At 35.0% G+C, this 15,563-nt stretch overlaps 1 protein-coding gene across 1 annotated transcript; it reads right to left on the reverse strand.

Annotated features, from left to right (window-relative positions):
• Positions 1-244: 244 nt before the first annotated feature.
• Positions 245-15,342, reverse strand: LOC137396900 (uncharacterized). Its single transcript, XM_068083200.1, has 6 exons — positions 14,764-15,342; positions 13,899-14,108; positions 11,499-11,634; positions 9,874-10,034; positions 4,758-4,929; positions 245-610 (listed from the first exon to the last, which is right to left on the reverse strand). Exons 1-6 carry the CDS (start codon positions 15,268-15,270, stop codon positions 336-338), a joined length of 1,461 nt encoding a protein of 486 aa, XP_067939301.1. The 5' UTR covers positions 15,271-15,342; the 3' UTR covers positions 245-335.
• Between the last annotated feature and the right edge of the window lie 221 nt (positions 15,343-15,563).

Consider the following 15,563-nt stretch of genomic DNA (forward strand, 5'->3'; position numbering starts at 1 on the left):
TCATTCACTGGCTAATATTTTATCAGTAACTTTCAATGCCAACCATCTCAGTTTGCACGGAATTATAGATATTTAATTTAGCTATTTATAAGCATACAGTAACAATGTATTGAATTTTCAAAACAAGTCGATATAAACAATGGCTCAACATAAATTGGTCACAAACTTCACATTGCTGATCCTGTGTTTAGTTAAAACAACTGTTACATTACACAAAGAAAATACAGTAGCATTGACAGTATTTAACTTATAGTACAAAACAATCAACAAAAACGAAACTTGAGGCTGTTGGTACAACCAAAACAAGAAGTTATTGGTAGGAACTTCAACAAATATTATATATGACCTCTCCAGCAGCAGTTGATTAAGTATTCGGGATAGGCAGCGGAGAGGTCATATACCGTGTACCCAGTTGGGTCACTCAGATTATCGACTTTGCAATGGAAGCCTTTAGGTAGAGAGTCTCCTTCTAGGGCAGTGGTGCATCGTCCCGTGACAACTTTAGCCAAAAAGATAAAGCCTTCCCAGGCTGATGCTTTGCTGCTGTAGATTAGCGCTTCCAGGGAGGAATTCGAGAAATACACTCCATTGCCATTTGAGTATTCTTTTCCTGAACGGTAAAGAATATTTAATGGTGACACCTTGACAATTTATATGTGGCTTTTGTGATGTTTACTTAGGCTGTACCAAAAACCAGCTTGCTTAAAACCACCATTCTAATTTGCCATCAGTGTGTACGAAGAGAATGCTTAGTTTTTTACTACCTTTAATGCTGTTTACACATGAAGAATTTTCAAACTACAAACGTTGTTATGTTCTGCGAGCTATAGTTCATATTAAAACAAGTTATAAAAAATTGCCGTTTCGTCATCATTCATAGCTTAATCCCTATTTGAAAAAATGTAGAAAAGTGTTAAGATTTAAAAAAAATTGATTTTGGCATTGCAAAGGATGCTAAAATTTTTCATGATTAGAGAATTAAAACATTTTAAAGTATAAATGATTAATGATATGATTATGATACGACTTTTGGCAAAGAGCCCATTAAACAGCCTTGTTGTCAGCCGATCCGTTAGCATTCAGTGACAACAGACAAACTTCTCAATATAGGCATATCGCATGGTCAGTTGATCGATATTTTAACAAACTTAGTAAACAGTTGTTAGCAAGTTTGTAAGAATGAATTTTGTAAAAAATATTTTGTAATTGATATTCCCAAGCGTTGCCACAGCAGCACAAGGCAAAAACCTGCAAATAGACCTAAAAGTAGAAATGATTTTCATGGAGACCTAAAAACTACAGAAGTATTTTATTAATTCCTTTAGACACTAAATTGTCAGGTGAGTAGACCTTAAAATAGATTTCATGGAATGTCAGACTGTTTTCTCTTTTGCTGGCGGCATAGGACTTGAGTAGACACCTGCACAATCCTTTAATCTCCTGCTAAATAAAAAATTCTGCCATCTCACTTCCTTATACTTAGGCTTTGTTCCACGTGATTGGTTTAAGCTAAGGATTTGCCACCCATATTTGTTAAGGCTTCCGTTAAACGGAGCCTTGTTTACTAAATTAAATCTGCAGAATTGCTGACATCATCATTAATCTCACGTGTTACTTTTGAAGAAAGCTGTATTCAAGTCAGTTTCGTTTCTCGGTTCATTACTGAAATGTTTACTATAGTAAGAGTCATGCCAATCCGTATGAAGCAACAGTTAGAGTTTGGAGCAAAATACTGCATCGCACAGGATTCATTCAAACTTTCCACTTTCAGCGTAGTAGACCAAAACTTCAACACTTACACTAATCAACTTCTCACTGAAATCTCAGAATAACTGCGCGAATGGTTATCACAGCCGATAATATTTCACAATGCATCGAACTGATAGGCTACTAGCCTGTATAACTTGTGATATTCTTTCCAATGTAACTGTTAGTATTTGACAACGCTTCAGTTTTAACGTTGAGCAATGGCTGTAAAACTTTTTGAACTTGTTACACTTGGTCAGATGTTGCTAGCAACAATTCTTTGTTGTAGCAACTCAGGAAAAATCCTTTGACTAAAAACGTGATGAAATTGCATCATATTGTTTGTGTTTTAGCAATAATTTGAGTGTCATAATATATTGGAGTATTAGTTAGTTTTTTAAATAGTTTTTAAGACATTGGCCAGAAAATATATAGCTGCAAGAACCATTTTGTTGCTAACTAATTAAATAAAGGAAACTTTGATTAGTTGAAGGCTGGTCAAGAGGCTATATCGTAACAATATCATACCAAGTGAAGAAATCTGGTCCGACAAAAATGACTGAGTGACGCCATTCTAGTAAGCCGCCTCACGAAAATTTGGCCGCATCAATAACTGTCGCGTATGCTCATATCTCAAATCTGAAGACAAAAGTTTGTTCGTAGTTTCTCATATTACCTCAAATTTTATGTATGTTGGGACAATTTTATGTCAACATATGACTGCATATAGTTTTTCTTTATGATACCATAAGACTAACGTGACTATAGTTTTCAGACTCGCCGTTTGTAATGCAAGCCCCAAATCTGAAAACTCAGGTGAAGGACATTTTGAAGCATGAGATCTCCAAACTTTGATCAAAGCAAAAAGTCATTGGGTCTATTTTACCCAATTCACATTACCTACATACTGCCGCTTCAGTTAAAAGCAGACCACTAGAGACTCCATTAACTTCAGATATGGTTGGATAGTCAAAGCAAGTTATATCAGCTCAATGAATCAAGAGTACTTCCAATTGCTTGCCAACAATCTGTTCCACTATAAATAGCTACGGATCGGCTACGCCAGCCAAAAAAATCCCTTTGAATAAAAACGGCTCATTTTTCATTCATGTCATACCTTATACTACTACTCCCGTTAAATACTGTTAGTAAATCAATACTATTAGATTACCAAACTTTAGAAACACTTGTTCAGCTCACCCAATAAGTCCCGATTTCTGTCATCTAATTTGTGTTTTTGGTATGTAACGACAAAGACAACAAACATAATTTTGGTTGATGATTTACAAACTAATGCTAATAAGAAGTTACGAATACATTCATCATTCTTACAAAAATATCAGCACGAATTACAAACTATAGCACAAGTAGTTAAATTGAAAAACTGAATTTGTTTTTAAAATTGGAATACTGTTTAAAAATAACTGGTAGAAAGGTATTTGCTAGTCCAACTTCATAAAATGAAAACTTTGTTACATCTTGTAGCAAGAAGCAATAAGCAAATGTAACATTACAATTAGACAGCTTTATTAGCAACTGAACCAGAGTCAACACTAGCCAACTCAACACTGAACAAGGTCAGCAAATCAGCTGGTAAGCCAAAATATAGGGGGATGACTCATCCTAAGCTATTTATAGAGCACTAGCTGCGCATGTCTGGGCAGGAACAAAACTGAACTCTTGTGATAGTGCATACATATCACTCTTTATATACGATATTAATGTTATATCACCAAAATACTGTCACTAGTGACAAATAGTAATACAAGCCTTATGCAAGCTAAATCTAGGCATCTATAAAATTACTAAGTGTTCATCATTTTTAAATGAACTTTCATCGTGCTCATCATGTTTGTAATGATCTAAAATGTTCATCACAGAACAAACTAGCTGTCCTGTGATGAACAAATTCACTTCAATGAATTTTAACAATGTATGTCACACAAATACTTTTTCTGTATATTAGTATGCATGTGATATACTGACATAATTTGGGTGATTTTCCGGTTCATTAAATGCACATCAAGTGGAGTCAACTCATGCTAAATTGACTACCATTCAATCTATATAGCTGTTTTGTGCAATAGCGTAGTTCTGCTCATCAGGAGTAAAGGTAAGGCCACACGTATCGTGTAATTTCAACTAATCTGGGAAATTCCATTCGTACGAAATTTCTGACCTGCCACACGGAGTTTCCCCACCACGGATTCGTACGAAACTAACTTTCAACTAGCCAATCAGAACGCGGTGATAAATTGAAGCCGATTCCGTTTCAATCATTTGCTTCAGTACAAACATGCGCAAAAGAAAACGACCTTCAACATTCAACTAACCTTTTCAACTGATCAATCAAACAACGATTCGTAGGAGTTTCTGACGTTTCATCCAATTCAGGATTCGTTCATCGTGCGCAACCAACGATGGACGAATTCGTCCAAATGTCAATTCGTACGAATCGTTTCGTCCAATTTCGTCGATTTCGTGAGAATTTTGTCTCGTGTGGCCCTACCTTAAAGCAAAAGTTTTTTGTTAAAGGAAAACCGTTACGACCGAACTGACAAAGTTTGATGAATTTTTGTTTTCAATTTTAGATATCTCATCAGTTGAAAATGAAAAAAATTCAAATTGAGCAAAACTTGGTGAAAGTTATAAAAGTTGCATACCAGCTGTAACCATTACACCGAGGAAAGCCTATCGAATTTTTGACAAGGCTGTACAAATGTTTTGAATTTGTGAACTCTTGGTTCTTTCTTTAGTATAGAGATTAATTTAATGGAAAAATTCAATTGACCTTTTGGGTTGTTGAAAACACAATTTTCATGTCAAAGAGATGTAAGAGATGTATTGCTAGCTTCTATTTAATGAGGTTGTACAACAGCTCAAATAAATCTGTCTAATGCCACAAGGGGTGCATGCATGAACACAATACCCGTGATACTAGCGCCTATCGATAATTGTGACATACTATTCTATCTCACTCGACTGATAGATCGACATTTCCAAATACGTACCAAAGTTTCCATCCACAAATTTTAGGCTAGATAGTAGCTTTGTAGCCCGTGTTCCATGCCAAAGAAGCCGCTCTACATGCATATCATTAGAATGAATTCCAAGATCTGCCATCACTTGACTTTTATACCGGCTGTTTTCCTCCTCGAGGTACGCATTGGAAATCTTCATAATCTAAAAACATCCATCAGTACGCCATCCACACTTTAACCAGTCACTAAAATCTTTGAACATTTACCCTATGCCAAACTTGCTTATTTCTGTATTTGTTACAGGTTTCAAAATCTGTGTAATACTGCCAAGAATATTTATATTCATCCTTCCACACATGACAAACGTAGTTTTCTATTCCTTTAAACCGACACACTACATCCACCATTGCATGTTTCAGATTATGAACTTTCTGTAACTACAACCTTTAGTTCACTATCCCGATCTTTCCAGAATATTTTGTAGATCACCAACTTTTAAAACATTTGTTTAACTAAAGTATTACTGATTTCTGATTTTTATGATTTTTTTACTTTGGGCATGTTAACAAAAAACATCAGATGGTTGGCGATTTTTAGTGCCAATAAAATATTTACATATGCTCATATCTGTTACTAAGAGAAAAAGGGCTCAAGGCTGCCATTTACTGGGCTTTCATACTTCGAATGGATTTGGAGTTTTTTCTACTCTGAATCATAGAAACGGTAAAATCAAAACCGATTTGATTTCATTTCGCAAAATTTATGCAGAGGCATTTGCGGTGAGACTATTATTCAACTTCACAGAAAATCTCACAGAGGATAGATTTGATTCAACAATACCCAGTAAAGCTCTTCCCAATGGAGGAAAACATCTGAACAGTTCATTACACTACCATGCGTGTATAGTACTACTATATTACTATAGTATAGTACTACTACTTGCCAACGATAGCTCACTCATAGGCCAATGGCGAAATAATTACCTTTTTACTTATATTATTACCTTATTCATTAAATAAATTAACCTACTGATTGTACTGATTCACACTGCGCAGATGCTGACCTCCTAAGCTTGACTCTTCCAGTATTGAAAAACTTTATTTACTAAAAGCGATGGTCGTTCATGTGACCTTTGAAGTAATAATTGTATAGCAAGCAGTTAACTCGGTTCCTGTTTTATATTTTAGAAGGATATTAATATTATTTTTAAAGAGAACTCTGATCAGGTACAAAGGCTGAATAAGTGCAACAAGTGTACGACGCGTGAATTGAAAAGTTGCTGACCCGAAAGCAAGCTTACGTTAACAAATTCTGTTGTGAAGAGTATATTGCTAATTTTGGACAATCGATAAAGTGCGACTTCGAATCCTTTAAACTTTAAAGTGCTAATTTGTCAGCAGAGGTCAACTCTGAATTCAAACGAAGCAAAAAAATTTGTCTGCACTTGAATTTGTAGTAAATGCCCTGAAGTTAGTCTTAACTAAAATTCAAGCTGTATGCAACAAGAAAAACATTTAATAGTTAGTTTGTAGTAAAGCTAAAAGCTACAAAGCTTGTAGAATCTTGTTAAATAACAAAATATCAACAATGTTTAGATATTCCAGACTTCAACAGGAAACGATGTCGCAAAACACTCGTAATATAGCGTACAGCAACAGGGAAGTAACTTCAATAAACATCAGGATCATTGAATATTGTTCAAGCCTTTATCTTTCATTATGTTATTTTGATCACTAGTTTCATCTTTACTATGGTAAGAGCTGTGTTTGTCTGTCTGACGCGGTGGTTGGATGCTGAAAAAAGATTGAACTGTTTGGGATTCGAACCCACAACACCTGAATTGACTACCTGGCTATCACATGTGCTAGTCGTCCATCTAGCCACATTTTGGAATAATAGCGCAGAGGGCTGTTACGACCATCATACGTGCCAGCGACACGGTCAGTGCACAACAGCGTTATAACATAAGTTATGTAATTTCAGCAGTTTTATAAGAAAATGTTTTACAAATTCTTCATGTTATTCTGCATATTCTGGCATGTCATGAGAATTTTCGTTTGGATTATTCAACATTCTTCAAAGTGTCATAATTACCAAGAGGTGACACCTGCCACCTAACCAGCACAAAAACTGGTGTCCATCTCAGGCCGGCACATGAGGTAATGATGCAGCACACCGCAATGTTATTTTTAGCTCATAAAATTAACCTCAGCTAAGAAAGAAACCATTTTACTGCCAAACATTCCAGATGATGTTGCAATCAGCAAATTGATTTGATCACCCAAAACAATTCGTTATCAGAATAATTGCTCGATTCTGCTCGATCTCTATAAACAGACAAAGTCAGCGGCTTGCATCTTGTGAGAAAATAATTACTTGTAGTCACCTGATTTTCATTCACATTATAAATTCAATTTCCACGCTTCATTACAGCTCAAACCAGATAACGTTGGTTATAGTTTTTTTTAGTTATTTTTGATGACTATCATTTCCATTGCATAAACCCTTAATGATCCATACTGTATGAAGGCTCACGATATGGACATGAATCAGATAAGAATCAAATTAGTTTTGTGGGTCTCTACTTATTGATGGTTTCTGAGAAAGAACAATTTTCTAAGCGGGGAAAAATGATTACCATCTGAGAACTTTCATGATGCAACATACATTGACTGCATTGTTTCATCATTATCAGATGTTACCAGAGTGGCAGGGTTTAGATGGAAATGCGATTAGCCAACATGGTAACCCGCACAGACATCAAGGATGTGTAAGCATAGTGCTCGAAACTGAAGGTGTCAAGTGACCAATTTTTTTTGGATTCCTGTGTCAAAATGAAGGAATCACTACTGACTCAAATGATGTTGAAAAGGTGGTACACACCTTCGCTCTTTGTGTTGTAAGACAGTCTTTTTTAATACCCACTTGACCGTCTTCATTCGTAATTAATCATGACAAATTGGCCTAGATAATGATGTTACTTTGCTGCAGCAAAAAAAACTAAGACAAATTGATCTGAAAAGTTGAGCTTTTTGGAAGAAACAGCAATGTTCTACAACTCACTGATATCTACAGGATGTGCACCATTTGGTATTTTTAAATCTGGCACTTGGCCATAAATCTTTTAATTGGTGCAACTTTAGACCTCCATGTTTAGTAAAACAGTGGAGGATACCACAAACTGACACTATTTCATTGATTTTACCATGAACTAGTGCCATAGCAGTCTAGTTGGGTCATGAGAAGTTGACAAATGTAATAATTTTGTACAACTAATGGGTCATGAGAAGTTGAAAAATGTAATAATTTTGTACAACTAATCTGCAAGGCCATTCAGCAGTCGATTGGTTCAGTTGTTACAGCGGTGGCCAACTATGCTGAATGTTACGAGTTCAAATCCCCTACAATGCAATATTTGTTCTCAAACCTGCAACTGGGGCTTGGGATAGGCACCGTCTTATTACTTTAAAGATGGTTTGGACTTTTTGTTTCCATCACAAAATCAGCTAGAAGTTTTTTGTAGCTATTAACTTTTTATTTTTAGAGTAAGCTGTGTACCTTTAGTATAGAGTTTTCTCCTAGAGTGATAACAACACGAGCGTTTCCGGTGCCAACAAGGAGTGTTTAGGTCACGCCCCTTTGAGCTAATCAATCGTAGTGAGTGACTAGATTAATAATATCAGCCATGAGAATGAGTCTAAACGCTCCTTGTTGGCACCGGAAACGCTCGTGTTGTTGAAGGCACTGTTATCACTCTAGGGGGAGATAACTCTATGACCTTGATTATGGAATATCTCACATATACGTAAACTTCGACAAACAGGATTTTTATTCCTCAACCTATTAGATGCTTACTTCAGTTTGCTTTTTACTAACACATCCTGTTTCCTATGTCCATGAAGGATTTTAAAGATAAACGCTTTCACATGATATATAATGCAAAAAATATTATGACAACTTAGTAATGAAAGATTAGTAAATCTCACTTTGTCATCGTATGTGTCTGTTATTTTGCTTCAACTTTTGTTAAAATACTGACTTATGACAAGTTTTCAAAACTTGCTCTCACTCTATTAAAATTAATTTTACTGAAATGCTCCTTGAACTTGTTAAATTAATGAACAAATGGTGGGTAGCGGCAACCAACCCTAGCAGATCAAGTAGCGTTTTATTTTCTATATTGTAGAAGTTGGTGTGCACAGATCTTTACTAAAATGAAAGCCATGGCTGTTTGTTCAAATATCCAAATTCGCAGTTGGGTTTGAAACAAAAGCAGTCTACAGGATTTGAACCATGACATTCAGTTTTACCATTCAACACGCTATCATCTGCACTAATAATTCACTTTCCACATGTTTAGAATAACTGCTCATATACTTATTCTCTGTAAATTTTTGCAGTGCTTATGATTTCTCACAGTACCCCGAACAGCCAGGTTTCTAGTAACCAATAAGAATGACAAGTGTATCTCTGTGTGATATGCTCGTATCAGCCAGTGAGCGTGCAGCTTACAAATGGCTAACACAAATAAAACAATCGCTGAATGACCGTAATATTTTGATGTCAATTTGTGGCGTCTTAAAACCTTTGGCTTGAGTGTCGAACAACCACTGCATAAACATTTTTAGTTACGATATCATAGCTCTAATCTACAGTACGCTGCCAGTACCATGTGCCGTGAGAGATATCATGTGTAATAAACGGGTCTATAAACATTACTTAATGAAGTATGCATCTAAATATGTCCACAATGAGCACCTGCCGGCAAAACGGAATATCCTAGTTTAATTCCTATGTGAGACAATGTTTTCCTAATACTCTTAGCTTTTAAGCGATGTTCAAACCAGCCGATTTCATGCTGCTTGTCTGGAAAATTTGGCCCACTGGTTGAGCGTGGAGTGAACTCAAATCTTTTATATTTTGAAACAAAAACTAGTAAAATTATATGAAAATTCCCAGAATGCTAGAGAGGAACCCTAATGATTAAATTTACATTACTGTATAGCATTACAGTCAAACCTGCTATGCGCAGTCATGGAAACGAATTATTAACGGTAATCAAAATATTTCTATAGCCTAATCAGGTCAGCGAGGTTTATCTTCTCATACATAGCAAATCACTAATAAAAAGGGTACTATAACAAACCTTTAGAATGTTGGCATGAGCCCCACCACAGCTCTCCATAAACATCTGCTCTACCACCTTGTACTCTATAGCGTTATTCTTGGCGCTCACCAAGGTTGTTTTAAGCACTGCCTCGCTAGGATCTGCACCGCCCATGGCTGCGGCAATGGCAACTGGCTTGTCTGTAGCGAGTACGTAGATTGTGGTTACCAATCAAGGCTACACAGTTATACTACAGAAAGCACAGCTTTTAAAATTACTAAAGCTGTTGTATTCGAAAAATTAACCCTGTAGCATGAAGGTAAGATTTGCATCCATAACATCAAACTATAACATTCGCATGATGATCTGTAATACTATTATTGTAATTATTAATATTATTACTGTATTACCTGCTATATCTCCTTTTCTGACTCATACTTGGGTTTGAATAATTTTGTTAATGAATTGCTCAAGTTAAGGATTTCGTTATTAAGGAAATTTGAAATACACTTTTGACATGGTGCTCTGAATAATAATACTCACATCCAAATGTTCTAAATGTATTAACATTTCAAGTTGCGAAAAAATTCCATGACTTGAAAGTTATTGAAAGGTACAACTGACTGACATTGAAGTCAAAAATGCTCGAAGTTTGTTCATTTCTTTTGGCAAAAAGCAAACTGGAAGTATTTTGTTTCGGACAAAAATGTTTGTTATTAGAGTAGTGTAAAAAATAAACTGAAAACTTTTGTTGTGGAAAACTCAAATTCTCATAAAAATTGACACATTGTGTATTTAGTCAATAGCCATAAATTATATATTAAATTAATCAAAATTTTGTTCCGATTTCAAACATGTAAACTAAACAGCTTTAAAATTGTTTTCAAATAATTATGTGGGCTTAATCCTCAAGATGTAATGTTAGTAGTTTAAAATAGCAATCTGTACAAATATAATCACATCACATACATTTTATATGGTTATTTCTTTTACTCTTTTGAAAAAGGTAATTCTTGCCAAAAATAATGGCCATAAGCTTTAATAGATGTACTCTGTGATGAACTAAAGTTGCTTTAAATACAGCTGTTGAATTTGGCAGCCAACAAAAAACCTAAAAGGAGACTAAACAATATATATATACATATACATATATATTTACATATACATATATACATATATATATATATAATAAGCTACCATAGTTCTCGAAATTGACAAGTGAAAAATTAAAGCAAATAAGCCACACCTCAGACATAGCAAAACAGAAACAAGACGAGCATTAATCTGGAATGCTTAATATGCAGGTAATTGAAAGCCACATTAATCAAACTTCAGAGAAGCAACTTTCATAAAACCTAACAGACCAAAAAAATCTAACAAGCCGGATATAGTTTCATAAATTTTAGCAGAAAGAATTTAATCACATGAGAACACAACTCTAACATATACAATATTTGTACCTAGCCATGCCTCACCTGTAATAGTTGATATCCATTTAATTGAGCACAAATTTAAAAAAACTTCTTCAAAAAGTTAGAATAGAATGAAAAACATTAAGTCGCGTGAGATCAAAACACCCACATACATGTATAACAGAATAGATAACCAAATCATCTACTTCTAATGATTATAATCTTTTTAATAGAGCATCTTAAAACACTTACCAGAAGCAAGTTTAGCAAGTATTGAGTCAATAGAGGATTTGACTGCTTTTACATCTCTCTTCAAACCCTCAACTTTTATATCGTCATTGGTTATTAGGATCTCAACCTCGACCTCTTTGCAAAGGTTTTCTTTTATCTGTTCATATGGAAACAACAGAAAAGTCATGCATTAACTGCTGTATAGCTTATTTTGCTTTTTGCTAACTAATTAGAACTGTAGTTTAACTTTCTATTGGCATTGCTTATCATCAACAAAATGATTTTCTTCGTTACATGCCAAAAAAAGAGCCTAAAATGACCTAAATCGGGAATTTTTGAGCGAGTTCAACAGAAGTTTTTCAAAGTTGATAATTAAATACCATTGCAAAAAAATTTAAAACCGTGAATTGTATGAAGAAAAAGTTCATAAAATTTAGAGTTATATTTTCAACAAATAAGGCAAATTCTGAGAAATACACTGTACAAAAGCATTGATGAAGGCTCTATGTGCACAATAGCTTGGCTAATCGAGGTGCAGAGCCCAGCTGGTAGGTATTGAGCAGGGTGTGAATCACATGGATAAACAATTATTGAAATTTAAAAGAAAAAAGGTGGTCTAGCAGAAACTCCAGTCTTGACAGCAGGCCCCACTCTAAGACCACTCAAATAGATTGGTGTTTTTGATTACCCAGGAAACAATTTCAGGTTGCTTGTCTAGCAAATCATTGTTAGTATACAACAAACAGCTAAATCCGATTTTTCAATTTTCCAAAAATTCAAAAAGATGTTTTATAGGGATTAAAACTTAAGTAACTCAAGTTTGTGAAGAGAGACCATACAGTCAAGTTTGTGAAGAGAGACCATACAGTCAAGTTTGTGAAGAGAGACCATACAGTCAAGTTTGTGAAGAGAGACCATACAGTCAAGTTTGTGAAGAGAGACCATACAGTCAAGTTTGTGAAGAGAGACCATACAGTCAAGTTTGTGAAAAGAGACCATACAGTCAAGTTTGTGAAGAGAGACCATACAGTCAAGTTTGTGAAGAGAGACCATACAGTCAAGTTTGTGAAGAGAGACCATACAGTCGAGTTTGTGAAAAGAGACCATACAGTCAAGTTTGTGAAAAGAGACCATACAGTCAAGTTTGTGAAGAGAGACCATACAGTCAAGTTTGTGAAGAGAGACCATACAGTCAAGTTTGTGAAGAGAGACCATACAGTCACGTTTGTGAAGAGAGACCATACAGTCACGTTGAACTCGAACAGTTAATGTAATTCCACCTCACTTCTGTTTTTTTGTCATACAACTTTCTTTGTTTCATTCTCAATCGTGATTAAATTCGTTTATGAAAAAAGCAGATTTAGAATTGCTCCAAAAAAATTAAACTTTAGTTGAGGCTAGCCAAAACACATGAAACAAAAATGTTTGGCTGCAAGCTTTACCCTGTTTATTTGCTTTTTACTCGACTGGTGCATGGCTGATAGTTTGAATTGTTTTGCCAGAAAAGACATTCAACAAATTTTAAGCTAGAAAACTTAGTGAAGAACGCTTTACAGCTACTGAAAACAAACTGGCTGAAAAAGTACGATGTTCTTTTTTAATAATAAGAATAATAATAATAATAACAATGATACGGAGATACGGTATACGGATACAGTATACGGGTACGGAGCAGGGATTATTCAGTGGACAAAGGCTGAGTTACAGCAACTGGACAGAAGGACGCGGAAACTGATGAAAATAACTGAAAACAAACTGGCTGAAAAAGTAAAATATGTTCCTTTTTAATAATAATAATGGGGATCTGCGACGATATTATTGAAAGGAATAGAGATCTTACTAATATACTACAATACAAAGAGCTGAGAAAAATCAACAAGGGCAATAAGTATAATGAAATAGTATTACTGCAGCAAAATATAAACCTAAACTCAAATAACAATTATACCAATTATTATGTGTACAATAAAGCATTAAAATGTGATGAAGGTAGTTCATTGTAGCCGAGCTGAGGACCATTTTTGGAGTTGTCAAACCCACAAACAACCAATCATGAAAGACTGGAACCTAAAAAACTTTCCCACACAGCGATTGCTAATTTTCACCTCGTAAACAAATTTTATGACATGCATCAAACGAAGAGAACTTAAATGTATTTTTTTATACGAAAAACAGGTTAATAATAAATATTATTTTGTGCAACTTTAGACAAATTTTTCACCTTTGAACAAGGTTGAATAATATTTATTAATGATAGTTGTAAAAAATTGATCATAAACCATTGATAAAATTGATCATGAATTAAATGGATTTACACACGGTTTGAGCCATGAAGCAACTTGATACGCCCTAGCAACCAAGTAAATAGCAAAGCCGTGCAAACTTTGTGTACGATTAAGCTTCAAGGTTCATTACGCATACCTGTTTGAGATGCATGTGCTGAATCTGTTCTCTTAGGGGCGAGTTAGTCCAAGTTTCTACAGCAAGCATTGCCTGCAGTTCCTCATTCATGGCTGATGAAGCAGTATTGGCATCACATTGCGTCATGCATGTAAAGCCTAAGGTCAGTTGTGAGGGTAAGGCAGCAAGAGACTTGGTTTCAGCTTCCATTTTGTTTTTCCGGTCTTCGTTCTGTAAAAATCACAATAGCCAATATACAGCCAATATTGAAGCCTATCAACTCTTTGAAAGGAGGTGGCGCTGAAAAATTTGCTGAAACAGATTCAAACTAGTAGATAACATCTCCTAATCAAATTACATCAAATCTGTGCCGAAAACATCGGGTAGAAACAATTTCAATTCTGGTAAACTCAAGAAGACGAGTTCATAATCAAATCATAAGCAGTTTGGTTAAAAAGTATTAACACATTTCAGAGAAAAATTACATTACAAAAAATTGAAAATAGTTTATATTTCTGCATCTTTGTTTTTAAAAAGGCCAAACTAAAATTCAACAATGTTATATCTCATCTATACAAGAACTAAGCATTTTTCTAAACACCTGGTTGAATTTGTTATAGTAGTATTTTTTAATTGGTTTATCAAAATCCAGAACAAAAAGCTGCTAAGCTTTTTGTAAAATATAAACCTGCCGACGTAAAAGATCAAGGTTTCTTATGATACGAGTTTGCAAAATACTACAAATTATTAGTTATCAGGAATTCTCGTTGACGTTTGTGTAAGTGTACAACTTTTTAATGGCATTGGTATAATCAACCAAAGTGTTTTTTCGTTACAAAACAAATTTTTTGTCACAAACAAAATAATATTAGCTCATTACAATTACCTTGGTATCTCTTCTCCTTTTGTGTACATCTGAAGTTCTATTGTCCATTTTTGGTGAAACAGAAAGCACAGCACCATGGATGTCTGCATGTATGTTCATTCGTTCTTTTCCTTCAGAACTGAGCAGCCATTTCACAAGAGCCTTTTGGTCTACTTCCAGTCGAGATTGATGAAATTGTTTTATTAGAGTCTGCATCCACTTCTCAACGGCTGCTAACATCTCCCGAGAGACTTTAGTGGTTACTTTTATTTCTTCGTTGGCTGCATCTATTTCCAGTATAATATCGTCACCATTATCTCGCTTGCACTGCGATTCAATCTCATTGATATTTTTGATGATCAAGGCCATGTGTTCTTTGTTGGCAAGTTTAAAATATTTTTCAAATGTCCAATCAGAGAAAAGCTTTGGTAAACTCTGTAGCACTTTATTGATTACCTGTTCTTCCGTGCTAGCAATTCTCATTTGAAGCGTTTTAGTATCGAAACATACCGCCGATTGAGGATACATCGCTTTGAAATTTTTCAAAAAATTATTTAACCGAAGTTGAAATGTTGAACCAAACACGCATTCTTCTGGAAGTGAATAAGCTTCTATCGGATAGTAAGCCTCAATAATCCAGCTAGAAAGAGCCTTCTCAGCGTATTCCACACTTTGTTTGTCAGCGCCACATAACCAAAGTTTATCATGTCTTGTGCTCCAACCAACTCGGACTTGAGCGCTTCTGAATACTTGAATGATGTCGCAAGCACGATACTTTTTCAAACACTGAATAAAGGCGGAAGATTTGTAACAAAGCTGAT

This window comes from Watersipora subatra, chromosome 5 (assembly GCF_963576615.1).
Source record: "Watersipora subatra chromosome 5, tzWatSuba1.1, whole genome shotgun sequence".
Lineage (NCBI taxonomy): Eukaryota > Metazoa > Bryozoa > Gymnolaemata > Cheilostomatida > Watersiporidae > Watersipora > Watersipora subatra.

Bases quoted from the DNA above. Each gene is read 5' to 3' on its own strand.
- LOC137396900 (XM_068083200.1), bottom strand. From the start codon at position 15,270: ATGTATCCTCAATCGGCGGTATGTTTCGATACTAAAACGCTTCAAATG. The intron at 11,635-13,898 runs GTATGCGTAATG...CCATATGAACAG, and splicing joins AGCACATGCATCTCAAACAG to ATAAAAGAAAACCTTTGCAA. The intron at 10,035-11,498 runs GTAAGTGTTTTA...TACTCGCTACAG, and splicing joins ACTTGCTAAACTTGCTTCTG to ACAAGCCAGTTGCCATTGCC.